General features: G+C 40.2%; 1 protein-coding gene across 1 annotated transcript in view; it reads right to left on the reverse strand.

Annotated features, from left to right (window-relative positions):
• The window catches only part of COL9A1 (collagen type IX alpha 1 chain), an 87,496-nt gene extending 61,554 nt beyond the window's left edge, over nt 1-25,942 (reverse strand). Inside the window, exons 1-10 of the mRNA XM_049653878.1 lie at nt 25,744-25,942; nt 25,132-25,205; nt 23,853-23,930; nt 23,581-23,713; nt 17,173-17,569; nt 4,554-4,637; nt 3,763-3,783; nt 2,186-2,260; nt 1,813-1,848; nt 1,628-1,690 (exon numbers count right to left, since the gene is read on the reverse strand). Coding sequence (XP_049509835.1) covers nt 1,628-1,690; nt 1,813-1,848; nt 2,186-2,260; nt 3,763-3,783; nt 4,554-4,637; nt 17,173-17,569; nt 23,581-23,713; nt 23,853-23,930; nt 25,132-25,205; nt 25,744-25,757 — 975 coding nt within the window. The 5' untranslated portion in view covers nt 25,758-25,942. The remainder of the gene's footprint in view (nt 1-1,627; nt 1,691-1,812; nt 1,849-2,185; nt 2,261-3,762; nt 3,784-4,553; nt 4,638-17,172; nt 17,570-23,580; nt 23,714-23,852; nt 23,931-25,131; nt 25,206-25,743) is intronic.
• Nucleotides 25,943-26,305: the final 363 nt, after the last annotated feature.

A 26,305-nucleotide genomic window follows, 5' to 3' on the forward strand; every position in this document is an offset into this window, starting at 1 on the left:
AAAAGCACCGTTAACTGAAGCACAGAAAACTCTAGCCCTCTCTCTGAAATTCTTTCAACTCATTACCAAGAGAAGACCAGGTGATTAGTTTATGCTTCAACCACCACAAAACTAATAATAATAATGTAATCATAAATTTTCTTTTTACACAAAAGACTGGTCCAAGTTTCATAGGGATGCAGAAATAAATCCAACCCATATTGGGCTACTGGTTTATTGAGTGGCCTTGTATGTATCAGACTTTTCTATTATGATGTGACAGTTTCAAGTAATTCGGTGTGTCGGAAAGAGCTTGAAAGCCAACAAATTATATAATTTCATTTGTATTATACAAATATTAGTTTGATACTCAATTCGTTATCCAAATATTCGTTCTTGGAGGATTCTTGCACTGCCTCATGCATCACACAGGAAAGTTCAAACTCAGGGCTTTGGAATGTAAAACAAAGTCTTTCCTAAAGTACTAAATAACATAGACAAATACCCTCATAATGGTAATCTTTTATAAAGAAAGCATATCTTAATAACCACTAAAATCTAGCTTTTTTCCTTCAAAATGTCTTACTCTGTAGTCAAAAATTCTTGGGAATTATAATCATAGGTTTTCAGGTGCTTTCTTTGATTTAGAAAAAGTCTTCGGGTTTCGGAAACAACATAAAGCGGTCACTTGAAGGATAACTTGAGGAATGCACCACTGTATGTTCTCTGAGAACAGAAAACCTTATTTTACCTCACTTTGTATCCCAGTTTTAAAGTCAGGGGCTGGCCTGTAGTAGGACCTCAATAAGTATTAATCCAGCGCATAGAGACAGGGGAAGCCGAGAGTCCTGAAATCATGAGAGTCTGAGAAAGTATTATTTACTGGTTAGGTTTATCCTACAAGCCAGTATGAGCTTTCCTCAGTTGAGGGGAGGCAGAGGTGTGGAGGTGGGTAAATTGGAGAAAGGTTGCTGGTTCCCAGTTTTCAAGCAACCCTATACTATTTGTTCTGTCAGTGATGCCAGTCAAGAAAACAAGGAAAGAGGGAAAACGAGTTTTGAATTGTCTATTCTACGTGTGCTGGCCATTTCCCTGCCTCTGCCCCTCTCCCACATTCCCACTCCAGGACTTCCCCTCAAAGGTATCTTTTTTCTCCTCTTCCTTAGCACTTAGGAGTACTCTACCCCTTCCCGGCCTGCAGGTCCTTTTCTAAATTAATCTAGTTAGTGCCTGGGAAAGAAGCCCCCGCAGAGCCGGGTAAGACTCTACCCCCTCCAGCACCCCCTGTGCGGGAAGTGGGGCTAAGCGAGCAGGCGGGTGAGCAGGGAAGCGGACCCTCGGGCGTTTTCTGAGAGCAGGTACTGCCAGCGCTGCAGGCTCAACCCAGGGTGCCACGAGGTAGCTCCACCCTCTCAGGACCCTTTGCCGAAGCTGCATGGAGTACAAGGCCCAGTTCGGGGCCGCAGCCCTGTTCCCGCGTGGACTCCCGCAGTCTGCACCCCTCCGGCGTATCTCTACGGCGTATCTCTACGTTGCTCCCTCCCTCCCCTGCACCACCTCCACCCCCACCCCCACCCCCACTCCCACCCCGCGCGCGCGCGCGCGCGTCCCGGACTGCGCGCGCTCCCGTGCACCCACGCCTACTCACGTCCGCGCCCGGAGTGCCTGGCTTGCCCGGAGCTCCTGGCTTGCCCGGTTCTCCAGCAGGACCCTGAGCGGGGAGCGGGCGAGGCAGTGAGTGAGAAAGATACAAAGTTGGGACTCTTGGGGCTCACGTGGTGCAAACCACGTCTAAAGGAAGGAAAGGAAGCGCGAATGCGCTGATTAACTTACCGGGGGGCCCGGGGGACCCTTTGGACCTCGGTCACCCTAGAGGGGTAGGAGAAAAGGTAAGAGTAGTCCATGAGTGGGAGGCGCTAGGGAGCCCGCGGGGAGACTCCCACGCGTGTTCACCGCACAAATCAGGGACGGGGACAGGGTAAAGCTAAATGGTGGGGATTCTTGACCAACGGGGACAACTGAGAATGTCTACCTCATCCCTCTGAAAATCTCCAGGCTTCTAGGATCCAACCCCAGCTCTCACTCTAGTCCTATCCCGCCTTTAGGTGGCGGGCATCTAGCCCTGTCAAAAATAAACCCATCCCGCTGGAGAAAGGGTAGGAAAAGGCAGGACTGGAGGAACAGAGAACTGGAAATAGAAACTTACGTCGATGCCATCGATGCCCGGAACTCCAGGGGGGCCCGGAGGCCCGGGGGGACCCTGCTGGCCTGGGGGACCTCTCTGACAAAAACAGCATATACAGGTTAATGGAGCACGTTGGGCAACAAGGAGAAACTGAATGCAATGTTCTGAGGCCCCCACCTCCACGCGGTAAGGACACTTCCCATTGGAGCAGGGAGTTTTGAAACCTGGTAAACATGTATGAAATTCCCAAGCGACCGCAGGTTTCTTTGGTTCCACCACGTTCTGAGTGAGGCTTAATGGTGTGGTTAGAGCAAGATGCAGGCCCTAAAGTGGGCGTTGGGGTCACAGGGCCTCACCCCAACAGTGCGCATTAAAATTAAACCAAAAGGGGGTCTTGAAGAAGGGAAGGCCTGACGCCTTTTTTTTTTTAAAGGGATGCAGTAATGAAAATGGTGGTCATTCAATACCTCGATTTGATTAGTAATTGAGTCAGTGTTTTGGCCAAAATGAACTGCCCAAAATGGAGGCGCTCCACCTCAGATAGATTTCTTTGATCCTTGTTTACAAAACCGGATCGTTTTGTAAATCTTTCTACTTCCAGTGAAAATCGGGGGGGGGGGGGGGGGGGGGGGGGGGGGGGGGGAATACTAGAGGAAAACTGGGGAGGAGTGGGGCAAAAGAGCATTGAAACCCAGGGAGGGCCTTGCCTCATTTCAGATTTACCTGCAGTGACACTGTTCTTGCATAAGGTCATTGCACCTTGCTTTAAAATTACACCAACTTTGAGACTGACGCTAAACAGCTTGCAAACAGCTAAGCTTTGATAGTGCTAGAGGGAATACTGGCTTCTGAAAATAGTATGAGCATGTAGCTTAGGGAATGTGGGAATTTTTTTTTTCTCTTCTAATTTAAAAGAATAAGAAAGTGTGGGAGGGGGGAGCTTCTTTCATCAAGGAAAACTTTGTTTTTCTAAACTCCAATGACCAGACAGGTTACAATGGGGTCTTTGTAAGTGAAACCTCAAACCTCGGCTGGGCTCACCCGCCCCCGCCTGGTCCTCTCCCAGCGGGAGGGAGGAGATGCCAGAGCCTTCGGGAAATTGCTGAAATTTTGACTGATGCCAGCCATGGCCGCTCGGTTCCAATCCCAGAGCGGCGGGCACCGCTAGCAGGACTCGCGGTTTAGTGCTGCCACCACCGGCTGGTGGAGCGGGAGAGGGAGCTTTAGCGCAGCTAGCCTGAATTCCCGCCTTCTCCAGCAAGGCCTGCCCTTGACTGCGTCCTAGAGGGGCGGAATGGGGGAATTAAGAAGCAGCCAGGCTAACAATTAAACCCCGGTCTCAAGTCATGGCCTTCAGAGCTTCTGTTTGCAGTGTTGGGGCCCAGTCGAGGAGGAGACGCCTTTCCTAGATGACCGGAGGGTCATTAGGGTCCCCGACTCCGAGGGTACTCGCTGCAGGTGCTCAAGGCTGCGGGAAGAACGCGGCTGCAGAGCCCAGGGAAAGCTCTGCGCCTTCCCCACACCTCCCGCGACGGCTGCTCCTCCACTCTTCCCTGCGTGCACTTGAAAATTGCAAACACATCTCGCCCTCCGCTTACCTGGTCGGTGGTCTCGATGACCTGGAGAGGAAAAAACCGGGAGAAAGTGAGAAGGCTCTCCCCACCCCCCAAACTCGCACACAACTTACTTGAGCCAAGCACAAGCAGAGCCCAGACAGCAGCAGTGGCAGTCCTAGGACGCCTCGATCCCTTGCTGTCCAGGCCATGCCCGCCACCCTCTGCTAATCCCCTGCACGGACTGTGTCTCCTGCCGCCCCGCTAGGCTTCCGGACCCGTCACACGCCTTAAGTGGCACTTCTCCCCCACACACAAAAAAAAGCGCCCCCAGGAGTAGTCTTTGCTAAGGTGCCTGGCCCGGGTGGCGTACTTTACTCCTGTTTATGAATGGCTCTGGAGAGGGTCCTGGGGATTGGAGGAGAGCTTGCGGCTGGAGGACGGATAGAATGACAACAGTCCCCCTTAACCCTTTCCCCGCCGCCTCACTGGCAAGGCCTGAACGCGTGCCTCTGCCTCTGCCTCTGCCTCTGCGGGTCTGCCCAAGTGTAGTCTCTCCCGGTCCACTGTGGGCAGCGAACGGACCTCAAGGGTTGTTGGAAAGGTGTTTGGGGAGGAGGAGTGAGGGTCGTAAGCCACCAAAAGTAGAACCAGACACCCGGAGGTAGTTTGTACTTGCCAGGCTGTGGGTGGGACCTGTGCTTCCTTGAAATGTATCTGGTCCGTATAGTAAAGCCTGAACTCTTTAGAAAAAGAATGAGGAGGTGGGGTGTTTGAGGAGGTGGTGAGAGGTAGGCTGGGTAGCAGTGACCTTTGCAGGTGGTCAAATGACTCACAGTTATCCTAGCTGGCAGTTCATGGCAGGTTTCTCTCCTCGGGCGTAGTGGGTCACAGTGGATCAGCATCCACTGAAGTTCAAACTGGAGAAAGACAGCATACAGTTCACATTCTCTTGGAGGACACAAGCAGGTCATTTAAGAGAGAGAGAAGTTTGTAAGTGTGGTCCGACTGTTAAATGGGTGGAGACCAGCTTGGACTGGTTCACCTCAGTGGACCAGTAGTCTTATTCCCTGAATACAGATTTTCTGATGGAAATGGGTTGGAAGCTCTTCCCAAATTTCTCAGATTATTGAATGTAGATGTCAGTAGCTCTGCAATACTCCAGCATTACTCCAGCATAGCCTTAGGCAGGAAAGAGCCCTCTGGCATTGAATTTCCATTTCTGTCCTTACCACATCCTCAAGATGTAGATTTTCTATTCACATGAGGCTTTGGAAGAACAAAGAACTGTCCAAGTCAGAAGCCTGTGTGAGGGTGTGGACTGGAACCCAGGCCTACTGAGTGACACAGCACACATGCGCTAAGCGTTTACACAGGAGAAGATTAGAGACGGAGACAGCCAAAGAGGTGGCACCCAGGATGAAAGAAGAGGAAAGAAAATCCAGTCCTAGAAAAAATTTGCATGCTACAGAATAAATTCTCCAGGGAGTACTCACAGCTTGAAATGGAAATTGGAAGGACTGGAAATGGAGGAATTGAGAGGGAAATCTAGAACTCGGGAAAAACAAGATAATAGAAGACATTTGGTGTTATGTCAAATGTGCCCTGACAAGTTCTTACATTTTAGCAGGTGTTAAGGGAGAAATAAGAAGGGAGCAGGAGAGAAACAGAACAATGGAAGAGTGACCAGGTCTGAAGCTGAAGGCCTCGGGTGACAAGGTAAAAAAAAAAAAAAAGATGTACACCACCATGCATCATGGCATCATGCTGGCCCGTCTTCTTAGATTGAGGAAGCTCTTTGCTAGTCATCTCAGATCCATATTTCTTGGTCAGTTGATTCTCCTGGCTTTATGCAAATGCCTAGTTAAGTATCAGAGTCCCAAATCTAAAACATTATCTCTTTTCTTTCATCCAGTAGTGATTTACACTCCATCCTACCTGCCAAATGGACTCTAGATCTACTGGATCTAGCATTAAATTAGATACATTTTTTTCCACTGTTACAGAAGCATCCAGAGTTGAAATACTGAATGGAAGATCAGAACTGGAAAGGATGAAGGATGAAGTCCATCCTTCCTACCCATAAGGAAGGGAAAGTTAAACAAAAGGAAGTTTTCCATTTTATAGAGTGGTAAAAGTAAGACATTAAGCTTTCAGATTCCTGCACCTCTTGTTAGATGATTCTAACTGTCCTCGTTGCTCTCAACCCTACCATAGCTTTTCTCCAGAAAATATGGATATCTGGAAAAATGAGGTAAGTGGGATGAAAAGAAAGTGAGAGCTAAACCAAGGCATATTTTAAGACGGAAAGTTCTCTACAAATAGTATGAAAAATATCTGTGTATTCATAGTATGAATTATTTAACAATAGTTTACTGACATCCTTCAAAGGAACTGCTTTCCAAGCCACACAATTACCTTACAGTTAAGAAAATCACTTTAATCAAATACTTTATTTTTATTAGATTAGTCTTATCTGTTTGGGATCATTTTATTTTGATTTTGTTCTAAACTGCAGTAGAAATTTTAATAGATAAAAGAAAGAATGGAACAACATTTGCCTTAATGACTACTAAAATACCTAGCTGTGCCTCAAACAACTCTTTGAAGCCGTTCACACATGAGTAAAGTGAGGCAAAGAGGTTAAATCATTTGCCACGGGTCACACAGCTAGTAAAAGACAGAGCTAGCATTCCAAATGTGCCTGGCTGTAAAATAAGGGCCTTCTCCAACCCCCTCTTTTTCCTCCCCCAAGAATATATCCCAACTCCAGAAAAAGCCATAATTTTCTAAGCCAATAACCAAGGAATTTGGTGATTGAACATTCATATTAAAGATGAATAGGGGCATCTGGGTGGCTCAGTTGGTTGAGCGTCCAACTTCAGCTCAGGTCATGATCTCACAGCTCGTGAGTTCAAGCCCCACATCAGGCTCTGTGCTGACAGCTCAGAGCCTGGAGCCTGCTTCTGCTTTTGTGTCTCCCTGTCTCTCTGCCCCTAACCCACTCACATTCTGTCTCTGTCTCAAAAATAAATAAAAACATTAAAAAAAATTTAAAGATGAATAGAAAAGAAGAGTGATCTACAAATCAAAACTTTGTAAGCTTATTTCCAATATCTGGTAGAAAACTTCACAACAAGACTAAGAAACTTCCATAAGAAGTCAGACCTCTCCCTATTTGCTTGTTATGGAAATACATCCAGAAGCAAATTTCTAATGGTTCTCCAAAAACTGACAATTATTGCTATATGCAGTTACATATTCATGTGTATAATAAAATATCAAATAGGAAAGAAGATTGTAATTCTTTTTGTTCAATGATTAGATAAAAATATTACCAGAATAAGAAAAGGTGTCTCTCCCCTCCCTAAGTCTCAAAATAAGAAAGACCATTCAAATACTTTTATTCACATAGTCCTTTGTGAATTGGTAACTCGCATAAGGCATGCATTGTATATGTGTGATATTTTGATTCTCAAAATAATTCATAACTTAATCACCCTGAGAAACTTTAATTATATGGCTAACCAGGAAACGTATATCCTTTGTTTAGATAGTTCATTAAAGTTACTTATTGTAAATGCAAAGTAATTCATTAAGCTGGTTTCTCAAAAATGTAATTCTCTGGATAAATTGGTACACCTGTTTAAATATGCAAGATGCAATTGTGGCACAGGATAATAGGGGAGTGAACGATAATTCATCTGTGAATACAGGCTGCGTTGTTCAGAGTGCCACATAGATCAGAGGTTTCTGAACACATCTGTGCAGCCACATAAACACCACCCACACACTAATAATCATCTTTACAACAACCATTTTTTGGCATGAAATATGAATTCCAATTTGCATGTTAATTATTTTGAAGGAAGATTGGCAGAGTTCCTTACTAAAAGTCACTTACATTACACATCTAAAATGCTGATTTCCACACGTTTCTCATTTTCATACCTGGAATCATTCTTGTCTTTGAATACCCACTGACAAAGTATATGTGACGAATATTTTAATTTAGTCTTTCAGTCAACATTTTTGAAGTCCAAATATAAAGCACGCACTAGGGAAACATTCTAGGGAAAACCAAAGATATTCTCCTCTCCCTAATGAGTTTACAGTTTTTAAGACTTGAGAAAAATACAAGTTGAGAAATAAGAAGGGTGGGTTTTTTTAATCCTTTAAACAGAACATAAATGCCCTACCATAATTCATCCTTCTCAAAATAAAATGCTTATGAGTAGTGCCCAGCAGACAACATGTTAAAACAAGGAATTTTGGAGACGCCTGGGTGCCTCAGTCAGTTATGCATCCAACTTTGGCTCAGGTCGTGATCTCGCGTTTCATGAGTTTGAGCCCCTCATTGGGCTCTGTGCTGACAGCTTGGAGCCTGGAGCCTGCCTCTGATTCTGTGTCTGCCCCTCCTCTGCTCATGTCCTCTCTCTCTCTCTCTCTCTCTCTCTCTCTTTTTCTCTCTCTCTCAAAAACAAATAAGCATAAAAAACTTAAAAACAAACAAACAAACAAAAAAAAAAACACAAGGAATTTTGGCCCCAACTCTCTGTTCTTTTAATAGTGCTAGTGATTTCTACTTATTTTCCTAGGTTGTTGAGAAAGATTACTAACGTATTTAAGCTCTTCATAAAAATTAAGTAAAAACTAATAGCAGACAACTACCTTTTCCTCCTAAGAGAATTCTAATGACAAACTATAGAACTTGATTTGAAATTAATGAGAATGGCACAAGGCTTGATTTTTTACATACTGAATTATGATTAAACTTTACAAGTACAAAATACCTAAAAACTAGCTCTTCAAAGATAAAGTTTTTTTAACAGGAGAAATATTTCTTTAAGCTTTCGTCTACTCAATGGCAACAAAGATTTAAAGCAATACTTGACTTCTGAGATCTCATTTTTCTTTTCAGTTTACGACCAAAATTTGGTTTCTACCATCATAAGGGACCTCCTCCAAGCGAAGCTTCCTAGTTGCTAAGCAGGAGGTTCTGAGTTGCTTCGAAATCAGAAATTTCCCCAACTATCTGTAGACTAGGCCATGCAGTTCCAGACACAGTGCTAGGAATTGTCATTAAATATGAGTAGGTGACAGTCATTTGAATCACACCAAGGGCAAAGGCAGAACAGTGAAAGGAAAGAGCAGTAAACATAGAGTTAGCAGACCTGGCATGTAGTAATTTATTCATCTTTTTATCCAACATATCTTTATATAACACATTCTTGTGCTTTGAGAGAGATACTGTGAAAGACACAAAAATGTTGAGTACATAGGGCAGCATCTAGGCCAGAACTGCTTTTGACAATACATACTATTGCAGTTGATGTGCAACATGGCTAAGGTCATCAACAAGGGGATCATATAACATGTAACATGTGAGTGAGGCCCTGAAGAGCAGTTGCAATTTTCATAAGCAGAGATGGGAGGGTAAAGCTCAGGTCAGAGTTCTGAAGAGGTGACAGTAAGAGGAGGAAGTGATGTATAGAGAAGGGACGAGACTCACTGTGGCAAACAATAGATATTAGATTTTTTTTTCCTCTGTTGAATTCTAAGCTAAGGAATTTGAGTAGGATTGGATAACTAATTAGGACTGTCATCAATGATTTTTCTGCACCAGGGAAATGGATAGAGAAAGGTGGCCTAATTTAAAAGGGCGCTTCAAGGGGATTCATGTGGTCATAAATGTCCAGTCCTTGGAGCCAAAAAGAGGCTACTTTAGTAGAACATAAAGAAGTATTAAACTCTGAACTATGATGAGTTATCCTGAGCTGTCTGTCCATTTAAGAAAAACAAATCTTCCCCTCATACCATATCCCCCTTCAGCTGCCATCTGGTTTTCTGCTTCCCTCCAGTTAAAACGCAAAAGAGCTGTCTAAATTTGTTGCCTCCAATTCCTCTCCCTTCCATTCTCTCTTGGACCCTTTGCAACTGGGCTTTCACCCCCAACAACCCAATGGGTCTTTCCACAAAGTCACTGTCATGGGTCTCTGGATGCAGTGGTCAAATCTCAGTTCTCATCCTATTTGATCTATCTACAAGCACTTGAGTGAGTTGACTATTCTATCCTCCTTAAAATTCTGTTCTCCCTTGACTTTCAGAGTCCCTGACTTTCCACCATCTCCTGGTCCTCTCCTACATCACTGCTCTTCCTGGTCTCTCTGGCTGAACCTCCCTCATCTCAGCAACCTCTAAGTGTTGGTTGTTTCACCGTCCAGCTCTATGACGTCTCTGCAGCATTCGTCTCTCAGTGATTCCTCTTGTTTCATGGCTTTAAATAAATACCACATATATGCTGACAACTCCTAGAGTTCTATTCTCAGCTGGGCCTGCCTGTTGAACTCCAGAAGAACATACCTAACTGCCTGCTTGCATCTTCTCTTAGGTGTCTAATAGTGATCAAAATCCCGATTGAACTTAGATGTTCCCAACCAACTCTCGATATTCTCACTGATAACCGTGCTTCCCATAGTCTTTCCCATCTCAATAAATGGCAACTGTATACTTCTGATTAATCACTCCAAAAATATTGGTGTCACTCTTGATTTTCCTTTCTCTTACACTTCAGCTCTGTTTACTTTACCCTCAAGATGGGTCAGGATCTGGGGCACCTGGGTGACTCAATTGGTTAAGCATCTGCCTTCGACTCAGGTCATGATCTCACCATTTGGTCCTTGAGTTTGAGCCCCACATCAGGCTCTCTGCTGTCCACACAGAGCCTGCTTCAGATCCTCTGTCCTCCTCTCTTTCTGCTCCTGCGTCTCTCTCTCTCTCTCTCTCTCTCTCTCTCTCTCTCTCTCTGTGTGTGTGTGTGTGTGTGCATATATATATATAATATTTAGAAAAATAAAAGGGTCAGGATCTGACCACCCTGCACCACCTTCACTGCTACCCTATTCCAAACCAAGACCAGCCCTGCCTGAGCTATTGCAGTAGTCTCTAAAGGTCTCCTTTTGTTGTGCCCCTAAGCATTGTCCTTCTTTCCCCCTACGTTATATTGCCAAAATAGCAGCCAGCGAGACACTTTGAAAAGATGAGAACATGTTACTTATCTATCCAAAACCATCTGATACCCTCCCATCTCATACAGCATGTAAGCCAAGTGCTAAGGCAATTTCCCCACCTTCACTCCATCATGTTACCTCTCCAGGCTTACTGCCTTCTTGTCTCAGTCTCATTCCAGCCACACTGGTCTCCATGCCCTCCTCAAACATAACACACAACACCAACATCAGTTCCTTTTCACTCCATATTCTCTCTTTCCAGAACCTTCCTCTTTCAGAGGGCCATATGCTAATACCCCCAACCCCTTCAGGTTTCTGTTAAGATTTTTTTTGTCAATGAGGCCTTCTCCCCAGGCATCCAATTTCCTGCTTCATTTTTGTCCATAATATTTATGAACACTGAGCATTCTATACATGTATTCATTTATACCCTTGTGTCCATCTCCCTTCCCCCAAATGAATGTAAACTCCATTGGAGCTTTAATTTCTGTCTATAACTTAAGAGATGTTTAACAAATAGTTACCAGATGTTAATTAGTGAATATATAAAGATGAATTAGAAACAGTGAATTAAGAATTGATAGTATTTATCTTCTCATTTGATTATGGCTTGGGGGCAAACCCTTTCCCCTGTCTGGGTTTCAATTTCTGTCTAGGTTTCAATTTCTTCATGTGTAAATTTAGAGATTTGCAATGGATACAATCAAAGTTTCCTCCAGCTTGGAAAGTCCATGATTCTATTGACACTACATTATAACCAAAGAAACCAAACACAGACATTAACACAAAGAGAAGGAAAAATGACATTGAATTAGCTTCTTGCCTTACAACCACCCAGGCTACATAACAAAGATTTCTTCATGATCTTAGCCCACACACATTTTAATGGAAACAGACAAACTAACAGCACTGACTTTTTAAAAACTGCAACAGTATGGGCATAGCTGAGGCCAATAAAAAATTTTAGTGTTTTCAATTTTCCATTAAAAGCAAGTTTGACCATTATTTAGTTTTTATTCTAGTTATCCATAGTCCCTTCCTCCAATTATGGCTCCTTCTATGTTAGCAGATTTTTTTTTTCTGTGTACTCCTCATTTCATCGCCACCTAGTGGAAAATCCAGCTGATATTGTTAATACCGTTTATAATACAGCAGTTTTTATCTCCAAAAAATTGTCTTCAGTCAGTATTCAAAAGTATTCCAGTCAAATCACCCCAAAGTGTTATAAAAAGTATTTCCTATGGATATATATTGTTAACATAACCATTTCTTTTGTATTTATTTCGTACTTACAAGTGAAAGAGTATTTGTAGATGTACTTGTCGAAAACAACTTAGTAAGCAAACTTAATAGTCTAGATATTATGCAATAGTATGCATCTCTTAAATCACTGAAAACATAACTTTCCTACAATATTTCTTAAATACCAAAATAATATTATCCACAACCTCACAGTGGATTTTCCCATGTTATCATTTATGAAACTTCCATTGTTTCTGCATGTGGAGGTTATTATAATTTAATTGTATAGAGCAGAATAAAGGACAGTTTCTCTGTCACTAGTTCTGCCAGTTCTTTCTATCTGCTCTCACATTTTCTCTGATTTTAACAAAAATAACATAGAGCAGCACTTTTGAAATATACTTTGAAAGGCATCATATCTTCTGATTATTTTCCACTTTGGTTTATTTTGAATATGCATAGGTAAGATAAAAAGGTTTTGAATCATGTATTTGTGAAACCACATAAACTTGTATCCTTCCTTAAGCCCAAACCCCTAGTGCACATCCCTGAAAAGGGAGAAAGGCTAACTTTGTTTTCTAATAGAGCTGTACCAAATAACTCTCCTAGGCAATCATACTGACAACAAACAATAAAGAACCTGTCATAAAATAACATGTTTTTATGGTATGCTGCCAGGAAACTGAGCTTTGCAGTGGGATAAATGGCACCATCCTAAAATATGGGCACAAAGGAGAATAGGAAATATGGGATTTATTGCTTTCAAATCAAACTAACAATGTATTACAGCAGTGCACTGGGAAAAAATATAAAATGCTCTGAGCCCACTAAATAACCATGAATGATGAGAAGGTGTTTGAGTTGTAGATCACGTGAGCAGCTATATTGCAAGCTTTATGAACACCTCTTGAAATTGGTTTCCTTTTCCAATTTAGAAAAGGGAAAGAGACACAAGATAGGATAGAGGGAAATCACAAGCAAGTACAATATAAAAGAGTCTTTTAGCATTTGTGCTCCATCAAATGTTGTTTCCAATTGCATTTTTTGTTATGCAGTTCTTAAGGCTACCTTTTGACATCTGTAAATAACTTTAGAAGGGATGTTTGCTTTTGATGTATTTACTAAAGAAAAGCCCGTGTTGATCCTGAAAAAGGTATTCAATTAATCCAGAGTGTCAAAGATCAGAATGAATCTAATTTCATGAAGAAAAATTGAAAAATACAGTGTTCCTAATTGTTTTCTTATGTTTTGGGTACACTTCACTTTAATTTAAAATTTCTCAGACATCAATATTGAATATTTGCTCTCTCCAAATGGAGACAAGGGTCCTCTATAAGTATACTTTAACCACCCAGAATATATGGATACTACTATTCATCACTCTCTAAGTCTTCTGAGGGACCTGTGGTCACTGTTGATCTTCAGTAATGGCCAGCAACTTCAGATTTCAATTGGTGAGAAATCAAAACATAAAACAAGAATAAAACCAAGGCTTAAGGACAAGTTGTGGGCACTTGGGCTTTGTCTGAGGACTTATATGAGTATTTGACTATTCTTAGTCTTAAAATGTAAGGAGCAGTGTGGGAAGACTAATAATATTTGAAAAGGGAAGAATTGATCAGTGTGAGAATTCCCAAATGAGAGCCTCTTTGCCTACAACACTGGACTCTGTCTTCTCCTGGATAATACTTATTCATCCCCAGGGTTCCTCTAGATATCACTTTCTACACTAAATATGCTTGACGTCTACTCTCATGCCTCCTGGCCTAATCTGAGTGAGGAGCTTTTTCCCAGTGCCTCTCCATTCACTATCATGGCCCTTATCATATGTTGTACTGTCATTGTTTACTTATCTCAACCCATCACCCTCAAGAGACTGAACTGAAGAAGACAAGATCCATGATTTATTTAAGTTTGTATAGCCAGTATATAGGCACATGATAAAAGTTTACTAAATTAATAAACAAGTACATGTCTGAGAACATATTTTATACTGTACAATCCTCCTTCTTTAAGAAAGAAACATTTATTTGTTCATCCCACAAAGTAAATTCTGAAAAATCTATGCAAATCACAAATGCTTTCTAAAATGAAAGTGAGGAAATGCTTTATAAGGAACAATATGTGGTTATACATTTTTCCTTTTCTCAAAGGAAAGTTAGTTGGCACAGCAGAAAATAGGTAGATTATATTTTGTGCCTAACATGGTTTTTTACAAGTCAAGAAGCCCACTTGAGGTCACATCTTCAACTGAGAAATGGAGATAATCCTATCTGTGCTTGCTATCTTATAAAATTGTTGCAAGGATAAAATAGGTTAGTGGCAATGAAAGCATTTTGGAAACTTTAAATTGGCATATTAAGGGTATCAGGGTGCTTAAAAAGCATAAATGGGCTTTTCTTACATAGAATTTTCTATTTGTCTAATATAGAGTAAAAATTGAGGAATACATTTTGGTGACAAGTTTGAGTTTGACATTGTCACTGTCAGTCCTTGGATGTAAGTAGGATTTTTTTTTTTTTTTGGCCTGTAACTCTGACCTGTTTTAGTTATTATTACCACCACCACTACTCGATCACCAAATATGAAACTTTAATGAAGCTTTAGGTTCAAGTCTGTTTTGTCTTTCCTTGTGGGAAAATCAGAATTCAGTGTAAAGGAAAAAAAAATTTCATGCCTGTTTCAATTACTTTTAACATTGGTTACAGTGTACTGACTTTGAAAAGCTCCTTGGTGAACCAGAAGCAAAATATAATACCAGCCGCCAGTTCTTTGTTGTGTGCCTGCACATGGCAGAATAAAATAGAGGATAACTGGTCCTAACTGGTCTCCACTGTGATATGAGACTAGACTTGGCAGAAAAACTACAATCAGCTATAACATTATTGGCTAGACTATAATGTATTGGAATAAGATTGAGACTTTGCCACTCTGGCAATCAAAGAGTTTAATAATACCCTAGCATCCAGAATTATAATGGTTTGAAATGTTTTTCAAGGGATGGATTAAATGGGTGATAGGCGTTAAGGAGGGCACTGGTTGTGATGAGCATTGGGTGTTATATGTAGGTGATGAATCACTAAATTCTACACCTGAAACGGTTCTTACACTGTATGTTAACTAACTAAAATTTAAATAAAGACTTGAGACTACAAAAACAAATGAAATGTTATTCAAGGCCAATGAATCAATCAATTTCGCAAGCACTTGATTGATGTTCATTGTAGTAAAGAAGCACCTTAAGGTCTCCCCACCCTTACCCATGGTCCAGAAATGACACAGGTGTTGCAGACATTTGAGTTGCCTGCAAATTAATCCCAATCTCATGCCACTGCAACAATCTTGCTTCACAAAATTTCAAGATGGCACGATAGCGGTCCCATTGGCTTTTTAACCCAGTCACTTGAGGTGTGATAACTCATTAGTTGAAGAAATACTTTCTCAAGTGTCTACAAGTCAGAGCGGTAATATGGCAGTTACAAATTGCTTCCTGTCCATCACAGAATATAGAAATTTCACACTACCCTTCACACTAATCACAATTCTTCTCTTGAAAATAAGCTATTTGAACAATTCCATTACTGAGTGCCTGATAACCTTTTTTTCTTTGGAGAAGTACACAGAAACAATTCAGAATCACTGTATCACCCCTGCTACATGCCATGATATGAGTTTTGTGACTAGAATTTAACAGCTCCAATTGAGAGAGAATGTTGGCCTCAACAGTTTATTTATTAAGCTCTAAATTCTTTAGTTCCTCCCCCCCAGAGAACACTTATCATCTAAGATATATTTTTAAATCCCTCTAATAATATTATAAAATATCCTTTTAAAGGATTGTTCAATAAAAGTTTAACAATTCAAAATGATAGAACTGTATGGTATTAGTTGGCATAATTACTCTGTCATTATATAATTCCTTACCTTTATATCCATGGAACCCTACAGTAAAATCATGAATAGAGCTCTAAAATCCTTTACTTTTATGTCATACAAGACTTACTAAGTAAATATTGTACCATCTATATGCTTTTTATTCTTGTTGATCAGACACCATACGGCTTCCTAACCTTATCTCTCATACCCTGCAGTTAGTATCTTCCACCCCCCTTCCCCTCATCACACACACACACACACACACACACACACACACATTTTCACATAGAAATTTCATCCAAACCAGCTGCTCTCCGGACCTCTGAATGGGCCCACTTACTCTCCACTTCCCTTTCATTTGATGCTCTTTCCCTCAGCTGAATACATTTTTGCCAGTTCAAATCCTTCCATTTCAAGGTTCATTGTGTTCAAGAAGCACAACATTCTTGGGGTGCCTTGGTGGCTCAGTCAGTTAAGTGTCTGACTCTTAGTTTCAGCTCACGTCATGATCTCATGGTTTCATGAGTTCAAACCCCATGTCAGGCTCCGTGCTGACGGTCCCGAACTGGCTTGGGATTCTCTGTCTCCCTTTCTCTCTGCCCCTCCCCCACTTTTGCTGTCTCTGTCTCTCTCAAAATAAATAAATAAACTTGAAAAAAATTTTAAAAAGAAGCACAGAATTCTTGACTAACTAAATCCACCATTCATCTTAACCTGACTTTGATATTCTCATTAGTTGTTTATATACAGGGTGTACCACACCAGTATTTGCTTCTCTTACATTGCTTCTGAAGGATTCTGGGAGCTCCAGGGGGGCATGTCACATCATCCAAGTAAACTTGAAGCCCCTTAAGACCAGGAACCAATTCCTTGAGACTTTCTCTGATTTCCCATTCCATTTGGGATGTGCTCTGCTCAAAACAGGCACTTAAGGCTTTTTGAGTAAGTGCTTGAGTGAATTTTAAAAATGAATAACTCGGGGAGCCTGGGTGGCTCAGTCGGTTAAGTGTCAGACTCTTGATTTTGGCTCAGATCAGGATCTGACAGTTTGTGATATTGAGCCCTGAGTCAGATACCACATTGACAGTGCTGAGCCCTACTTGGGATTCTCTCTCTCTCTCTCTCTCTCTCTCTCTCTCTTTCTCTGCCCCTCCCCTGGCTCACACTTTCTCTCTCTCTCTCTTTCTTTCAAAAGTAAACGTTTTAAAAAAGCGAATAACTTTTCATTGCTTAAGACATTCAAATGATTGTCAAAGATATCTGAAGTGTTAGTTTTTAGCTATCTAGTTTTGTTTTAATCTACCATAGTGTATGATTTCATACTTACCGGAACAGAAACTTGAGGATTATCCACAAGTTTTCCTAGCACAGCAAAGCCATCGACGCTGATTTGGCCTCTTGGCTTTATAGGTAAGGATTCAATCCTGTTGCAATCAACAAAAAGAGTAGCACTACTCCTTTCCACACCGATCATGATCTTATGCCACTGGGAATCAAACAAGGAAGGCAAATTTGAAAAGGTTGCAGTTTGGAGACTTCCATCCAGTCCCTTGTATGAAAATGCAACAGATTGGGTTTGGCCATTAATCTTCACACCAACTTGCTCCTTCCCTGAGGAATCCTGAATCTGCCAAATGCTCCAGTTCTTTTCAAGTGTGCTTCCAGTCATCCGGAAAGTAGTTAAAAAGGAGTATTCTTCAGGCAGACCACTGGGATATAAATGCCTGAGCAAAATTTTAAAACAGTAAATAAAACTCTTGTTTTCTGTACCCATGCATATTACCATATTCTCTTATTATGCTATTTTAGATTCTAGACCTACAGAAAGGCTACAGTGTGAAAAACTATGTACCGTTTGTTCTTTCATGAACTTCACAGAAGCTCCATCATTCATGTACACCAATGCTCCATCCTAAAATACACATTAGAAAAAACAAACCCTTCCTCATAGCTAAGGAGGGTTCCCAATGCCACATACCCCCAACAGTATTACTATTTATGCTACCTAAAGAGCTCCTGTTCAGCAATTCCATCTCAGCCAAAAAACATATTCTTGCAAGGTTCCTGGCAGCATTTCTTCCACAAATTAAAGAAGAGATCATTTGGAATCTAAACAGCTCTACTAGTTAATAAAACCATTTCATTAAAGCAGCTTTTAAATTTTTTATTTTAATGTAGCATGTTGTTAGGATTATTTGTTATGTCCATAATTGCTCCCATAAGTCCCCTCCACAATTATATCCTAGACCCACATATGTGTTCTGAGAATCAGTAACTGTGCAGACTTGAGAAACTCCTTCACACTGAGCACATTAGTCTTTTTTCCAGGGAATTCAAATCATAACGTTAAAGTAGCAGCAGGTTGCTTGTCGCTGGATGTATGACGAGGGAAAGGTGGCCAGTTCTTAATTCTCTACTCCAGCCCAGTTGTTCCACAGTCTGACAACTAAGTCTGTATTGTTTCTCCTTTTATTGCTTTTTTAAAATGTTTATTTATTGCTGATAGAGAGACAGAGTGCACAGAGAGAGAGGGAGACACAGTATCCGAAGCAGGCTCCAGGCTCTGAGCTGTCAGCACAGAGCCCCACGCAGGGCTCTAACTCATGGACCATGAGATCATGACCCGAGCTGAAGTTGGATGCTTAACTGACCGAGCCACGCGGGGCACCCCTGACCCTACTTTTATTGCTTTAAATGGCAACATAAGACTGTCAGTGTCCCTAAGGCAGCTCCAGTCTATGTGGAAACTGTGATCTGGAGCAGCAATAACTACCTGGATCTTCTTTTGTTGAAGCCAAGCTGCTAAAAGCAGAAGCCTGCAATTTTAAAAAATTAGAACCTATTAAATGTAAGCATCATCTCTCACAAGCTTAAGGTTATAGTTTTCTTTTTTTAAGTTTATTTATTTATTTTGAGAGAGACAGAGACAGCGTGAGCAAGGGTGAGGTAGAGAGAGAGAGAGAATCCCTAGCAGGTTCCCCACTCTCAGCACAGAGCCTAATGTTGGGCTTGAACTCATGAAACTGAGATCATGGCCTGAGCTGAAACCAAGAGTCAGACACTTAACCAACTGAGCCACCTGGGCTCCCCTAAGGTTGTATTTTTCTACCTTTCTCCTCAGTATAGAAAAATTCCTAAGTAAGGAAGGAATGCTAGGAAAACTAGATGCTGTTCATTTTGGTTGCTAAATAATAAGATTTGACATTTCTGAGAAGAGTTATGGACAGGACTCAAAGTCCCAAATCACCTTCCTTCAGGTCAGACTCCTGTTAAATAGCCCTCTCTTGTGAAAAGTAAAAAAGAGAAAGGCAAGAAGAAATAGCTAAGTGGATGTTGATTTAATTTGCCAGTTGCATTAAAATAGGTTGTTAGGGGTCAAGAATTTCTAAACCAAAAATTTCTTCAGTTGCAAGAATGTTTAACAATAGGTGAAATACTCAACTTGCTAAGATTTTCTCTTTACTTTGACTTTATAAAATTTTATCATCCCTTACAATAGCAGGAACAAACACATAACTCTTTACTACACATATTTTTGCACACCTTCAATAAAATGGGTCAACTATATCAACAAATTTCATCGCCTTTTTTTTTAAAGCTGGTTTTATAAAAATAACAAAAATATGAAGTTTTTCATCTGAATACCCTTTTAGCATCAAAATACTTCTTTTAATCATTGTGTTCTAAAATGACTTTAATTTTTATTTATAATACTGGGTGAATTCCTTTATTAGTACACATTCTTAAGTGATCGCTAGTGATATGTATTATACTTATTGCAAAGTTTTCAATTTATTAAATGTTTGTCAAGTATACAGGAGGTTTTAACATGTACATTTAAAAAAGACTCAGTTTGGAGCTAAGGAAATAAAAAGTGTGTGCAAGGAGAATTTCCCCAGAATGAACATGTCTACCATATCTATTTTGATATTTACTTTTAATATAGATTCTATTTGACGTATTTCCCTTTCACTATAAATTTTTCAGGATATACATACTGCAGTATGTATATCTGCAGTATGACAGTATAATATATTGCCTACTGTATAATTATAAAACTGCATAGAAGTTTATACAGTTCATTTTACTGATCTCAATTAATTTGCAGTTGGGAGATAAGTTTTAAAAGTTTCACAGAATGGTGAAATTTGATAAGTATCCATTTAAATTATGAATATGTTATTTTCATATTCTTTTTACTTAATGATCTGGATTTAACCAGATGCTTAAAGAATTTATTTTTCTTTTTTGTCCTATGTAGTTATTGTTGAGGTATGAGGCTTTCACAGAAGGAAGATAAATCTTAATATTTTGTCCTCTTCTCTCCGTAAAGCATTCTTTTCCTAGATTTTTGTAAATGTATTTTACCAATGTATTAGTTTACAGATGTACCAAACAAGGCTATAGAATTTTATCAGTCCCTAGATAAAATAAGTCTATTTTGCTTTGGTTCCACAAGTTGCAATAACTTGTTTAAGTGACTTTTTTGCAAAGATATCATGAGGTTGACTGAGGGATCTCTCCCAATTTGTGCTTTATTCATCTTACCTGCTTAATGAGGAAAGAGATTATGTTGAAGGTAGACTAGAACAGAATGTCCCCATTTACCTCTGACTTGGTGAGGTAATGCCAAGAACTTTTTTTTTAAAATGAGTTTGTGAGTAAGGTTGCTAGAAGAACAATTCTTTTATAGACACGTTGTTAAATCAAGTGTATCCATCAGCTCTCTTTCTTCATATACACAAAGATTATGTATATGTGTGTGTTCATGTAAGTATACAAGTATAATCAAGATTATCATGTTATTAATCTTTTAAACAGGCTAATACAAAATGTCAATATGACAAGAGGAGAAAATTCCTTTTGGTGTTCAAATTAATAAAATATATATGTATATGTATACTTAAGACCTTTTCAAAGTCCTCACATGTCTAATTTATATAGCAGCCCGTACTATTGTCTTTTTTGAACACCTGAGATTCTGTTCTTGCAAATATGCTATGCACATCGATAAATAAACTTGACAGCATACATAATGTAGAAGAAGCTGGATCTATAAATGATTTATTTTATTATGTTACAATCTGCACAGAGTACCTTAAAAAGAAGAACTGTATGGGTTTAAATAAAAGATAAGAAGGCTTTAGACCTTGAAACGTTTGTTTATGACCTTAACCCATGTAAGAATTGTGTTTGTTAAGGTAAACAAACACAAAATGTTTGTAAGTCTGAGTTGAGACTGTGATACTATTATGTATAAAATAAAGAATAAAAAGCAGCAAAAAAAAACTATTCTCATAATCTTCCAAAAATATTGAGAAGATAAAGGTAAATTGTGACCCTATCATATAAGTTTTTTATGTCATACTCTTATTCCCCTCCCACACAAATTCTGTTAAGGTTTTCTTTTCATTCCCTCAGAACCTATATTCTTCAGCGTAGAAATTTCCTTTAAACCAAGACAGTCTACTCCCTGCCTGGTCTGAGAGCAATTCCAGTTCCTGCCTTTCTTGCCATCTGGTTTTTGAATGAATAGGACTAGGAGGGCAGCTTGAAAAGAAAGAATCCACTAAAGAGAAAAGGTTCCCATATACACACTTTCTCCTGGTGCTCTCCACTAGTTAGAATAAATACTCAACTAATACCACTGTGTGCCAACCTCTATTCAACCCTCTCCATTTATTAACAATTTGCTCCTCATGGCAAATCTATGACACTGTTATTTTTATTCCTAATTTATGCTGAAGGGACTGAAACAAAGACCATGTAAGCAATTTGCCCCCAAATACACTTTATTACCTGTTTGAGACTCAGCCCTCTGGCTCTCCCCTCCTTCTCTTTTTTATTTCTTTCTACTTCCTGCCTAATTCTTTTTTCAACTTTTAATAAGCTTTACCAGTAAAACAGAGTTTTTAGACTTTGTGGAGGCAGGGGTCAAGGAGATAGAGAATATGAGACATTGGTTATATCCTGTAAAAAATATTTAGTGACAGGGGCACCTGCGTGGCTCAGTCAGTTGGGGGACCAACTTCAACTCAGGTCATGTTCTCACGGTTTGTGGTTTGAGCCCCAGGTCAGGCTCTGTGCTGACAGCTCAGAGCCTGGAGCCTCCTTCTGATTCCGTGTCTCCCTCTCTCTGGCCCTCCCCCGCTCACGCTCTGTGTCACTCTCTCTCTCAAAAATAAAATTAAAAAACATTAAAAATTTTTAAAAAAATATTTAGTGACAGCTCTAAGCACTTAGAGAAGAGCAACAGCAAAGATGAGTAGGAGGTGGGAGTTTATGTGGCTTCAAGTTGGTCAGTCTCTGAACTTTAAGTTACTTAATGGCAATCCAGATTGTACTTCAAATTACAGAGGAGAGAATTAGGTCAGCATTGGCAGGGAGGGATGTCTTCCATCACGTTTATTTTATTAAAGAAAGAAAAAATGTTTTTAAAGATATTTAAGGACACTAGCACTTGTGTACATGCAAAGAAAATACAAGCAAAAATAAAAAAGTCAGTATCTGTTATCATGCCCTGTGAGTAATTTTCCAGTATCAGTACGGAGTAGTGGTTGAAGAACCATTCTGACTGAATTTCAGTGGTTCCAGCATCTCCCACCCCTGGAACCTCATGTAAGTACCTTAAGCTTTCTGGGCTCACTCCCCTCCCTCATAAAATGTGGATAATAATGTCTTTACCACAGGGTTGTGATCAGGATGAGATTTACTGTTAATTAGTAAATTTATAGAAAGAGCTGATACAATGCACTATTGTCATTTTATAAAACATAGCTCATATTTAGAAAAAAGATAAAATGCAGTTCGTATGTTCAAAACATGAATTTCTATCTACAGTCTGGCACTATATCAGAATATTCTAATTTGAACAAAATTTTTATTATTATAAACATTTAGAGCTTTTATAATATTCTTTTACTGTTCTAATTAATCATTGTTTACTTTTACAGCTTAATTTTTTTATCAAAGCCTTAGTTTTCTTGTTCATCTATCAAAGGAATCTTAATTTCAATTTTTTGCAGTACCTGAAACATACAATGATTATGATAACTACATATAAGGTATTTAGGTGATATAAAACTGAAAATCCTAAAGCTCCTTCATAACAATGGCATGACTCACTCAACACATATACAAACTGAAGCACCACACTTATCAATAATTTAAAGGATAAAAAATATAGCTCTAGAGACGGAGGTAAATGAAGTGGAGGATTTTTAAATTATTATCACTACCATTGCTTCAGTTGTCATTATTCTAGTTTTGCTTTTGTTTGATTCCTGCCAGGAGCCAGGCAGTAGATGTGTGGTCAGTTTCAGCACCAGGATGCTTGAACAGCACCATTGTGAGTCTTCTAACCACTCCGTGGTTCCTAGTTAAATTTATGCTTAACCCCTGGCACTTTTCACAGAGGGTCCTTTCAGCCAAAACCAGACAAATTATACAAAAACAGAGAGCAAAGTAATAAGAACATGTCCTGAATCAATGTATAATGGTCCCAGTGATTTTTTTTTCTCCTTGGAATGAAAAGCAAATCACATACTGAAAACATGAAGCGCATTCATATATTTAGACACTAAAGATAGGTAAATAAATTCCTTCATCTTAAAAAAAAATCATGATCTAAGAAGCATTGAACCTAAGAAGCATTGAAGATTCTCTAACATTGGGCAGCTTTTCATTTTTTAAAATGCATTTTAGGCAGATAATTAGATAAAATATTTTTATATACCTTGTTGGAATCCTGAAGTCTACATTATTTCCCAATTTGTAAGCCACTTGTAATGCCGTTGATCCCACTACCCTCTGAATAGCTCTTCTAGATGCTGCTTTATCTACCTGGAACTGAGAAATCAAGTCAAACCCTACAGAAAGGGGACACAAAATAAAAAGTCTAAAATGAGATCGGTTATATTTTCCTTTCCACAACCTTCCCAAATAAAAGAATATATCAGGTAGGTTTGTAGAAAGCATGCGTTTTCAATATGATACATGGCTACTTGCCTGGTAAATCATCTTGGCCAATCCTAACCTTTGGACAGAGTTCATTTCCACCATTAGAGTTTGAATTAACAGGGAACCCTGCAAAAGAGACAGCATGTTATCTTACCCCAACCCCTACAGAGATCATGAAAATAGATCAATAATAATAAGAGCTGAAAAACTATTTAAAGGAGAATAGTATACCAAACACCTTGCCTATAGTGTATTTGGCTGTAACTACTTTGTCTCTAGGATTATAATTCATTCATCTTCAACTCATCCTGGAAGGGAAGCAAGGTGCAAAGTTGTTTTAGTAGTCTGTACTGGGAAAATATTCCTTTGGGGGAAATTAGGAATTTGTTCCTTTTGGAACCAGAGCAGCACAATGTTCTGAATGGCACAGTGTCAGATGCCTGTTTGGAAAACTTCTGGTGGGTTGGGCTAGAAAATATTCCTTAAACACCACAAATTTTAGAATTCCTAGGAGAATCCAGAGCCAGCCTTGAGCCCGTTCAGTGGGACTTCTGGAGAGTGGAGTTCTTAAGAATCTTTGTTAAATAGAGGAGGAGTTTGGGGGGGAGACTTGGGATTCACTAATCCAAAATAAAATATATAGGATGCTTTTAATTTTACAGATTCATTCCAAGAGATCAAAAAAGCATTCCAACTAGGCTATTGTTAGCATCTGAGAATGGGGAAGTGTAATGAGAAAAAAAGAACCATGAAAATGATTAAATGCTTAATTCGATGAGAAATCCTAGAATTAAATTGGATGCTTCTTACACAGGTAGAAGGTTGCAGGGAGAAAGCTTGTTTAAGAAGGCTTTTTGTGACTAACTCCAGCACCCTGATGAGCACCCTGTTGTCACCCTGACAACAGTGACTTCCTAAACTTCAGAAAAAGCATTTTCCAGCTACAAGTTTTGGCCCAGCCACCCCAGTACATCAAACACACTCTTTACACCTCCCGTGACCGCGGGTCATTCATCCATCCATTCATCCATCTGTCTGCCCACCCAACATCACCAATCACCATATGAACCAAGTAGGCACTGTGGAAAGCACTGGAGTACACAGATTGGCTTTCCTGCTGACTGTGATTGCAGCCAGGGCTTCTCTTCCATACCCATCACTGACCACATAAAACCAGCCATGGAGTAAACCATGGCTAAAGAAGGATTGAAGAGTGAGGCTGTGAAGTGCCATGGATACTTCATTCCGTCCTCTCTCAGCCACAGCCCTGCCTGATCATTTCTGCAAACAAGTGATTTTTTCAAAATCCAGAAACTGTGACCCTTACTTGGGCGACGCTTGACAACTGCAGATGCCCAAGATCCCAGGAAACTGCAGACAAAGAAGAAAATTGGAATTTTCCTGAAGAGGAGAAAAGAAAAATGACTCAAACAGGAGTCCCTCCAGACTTAAATATTTTGAAATATGGTAAACGTAATGTAGGTGATCAAATCTCATTACAGTTTAGTTTTTCCATTTGACATTGAAATCTTCAGAGACTTAATGAATTCTCATGTTTCCAGCTCCTACACTAAAATAATCATGAGACTGTTGTTTTTTCTCTCTCACTTTCTCCATAGCTACCCGTCTCACTGTTTCTGTACCTATTTCCTTGTCTATGTTTTCTTTCATCTTAGTTTTCCTCCCTCTTCACTTTAGTAGCTCTTTCTCTTTCTGTCTCTCCTATCTCTTATGCTTGTTCTTTTCTGCCTCATTCTCATCTGTCTTTCCCTGGCTCTCTCTGTCTGTATCTGTCTGCATCTCTCTTGCTTTCCTTTCTCCCCTCTCCCACCTCCCCTCACTTCCTCTCATCTTACCACCACTGCAGAAACACAGACCCTTGGTTTAAAGGGCCCCCAACCCAGTCTCCCCACCATTCTTTCCAGTGTCACGGTCTTACCAGAAGTTCTTCATTTCCCCTACTGGTTTTCTTTTGTGCCAACAGTCCCAGTGATGAAGGGGTTGCAGGGGGGTCAGTGCTCCCCCAAGACCCCTTCACTATCACCCCAGTACTAATGGGTTATGGGCCCAGCCTTGGTTCCTCCTGCCCTTGTAAGGGCTTAAAGCAAAGGGAGTGAACCAGAGGCATCTGGTGACACTTTAAACCACAGCAGAGGGAAGGGGTGGGGAGAGGCAGCCCTGTAAGCCCAGGCCTAGCCAGGGGTGTGTCCCCAAAACTAACAAGGTTATACTGAAGGAGGGATTAGCAAGGGAAAGTTTGCTAAAAAGAAAAAAAAAAGTCAGGATGTGGAGAAACCACCAGAAAAACTCAGGCAAGCTGCTATAGGAATACAGTGGAAGCTTTTAGAACTGCTATAGGAATACAGTGAATGCTTTTAGAGGACCGAGGTAAAGAGGGACTCACTGGAAAGCAGGGATGTGGGAACTCATGGGGGCCTTGGTTCACAGCCAACCTAGATTTGAATCTCCGTTTGTTCTGAAGCTTATTAGTTGTATGTCTG

Source organism: Panthera uncia (genome assembly GCF_023721935.1).
Source record: "Panthera uncia isolate 11264 chromosome B2 unlocalized genomic scaffold, Puncia_PCG_1.0 HiC_scaffold_24, whole genome shotgun sequence".
NCBI classification, from domain to species: domain Eukaryota; kingdom Metazoa; phylum Chordata; class Mammalia; order Carnivora; family Felidae; genus Panthera; species Panthera uncia.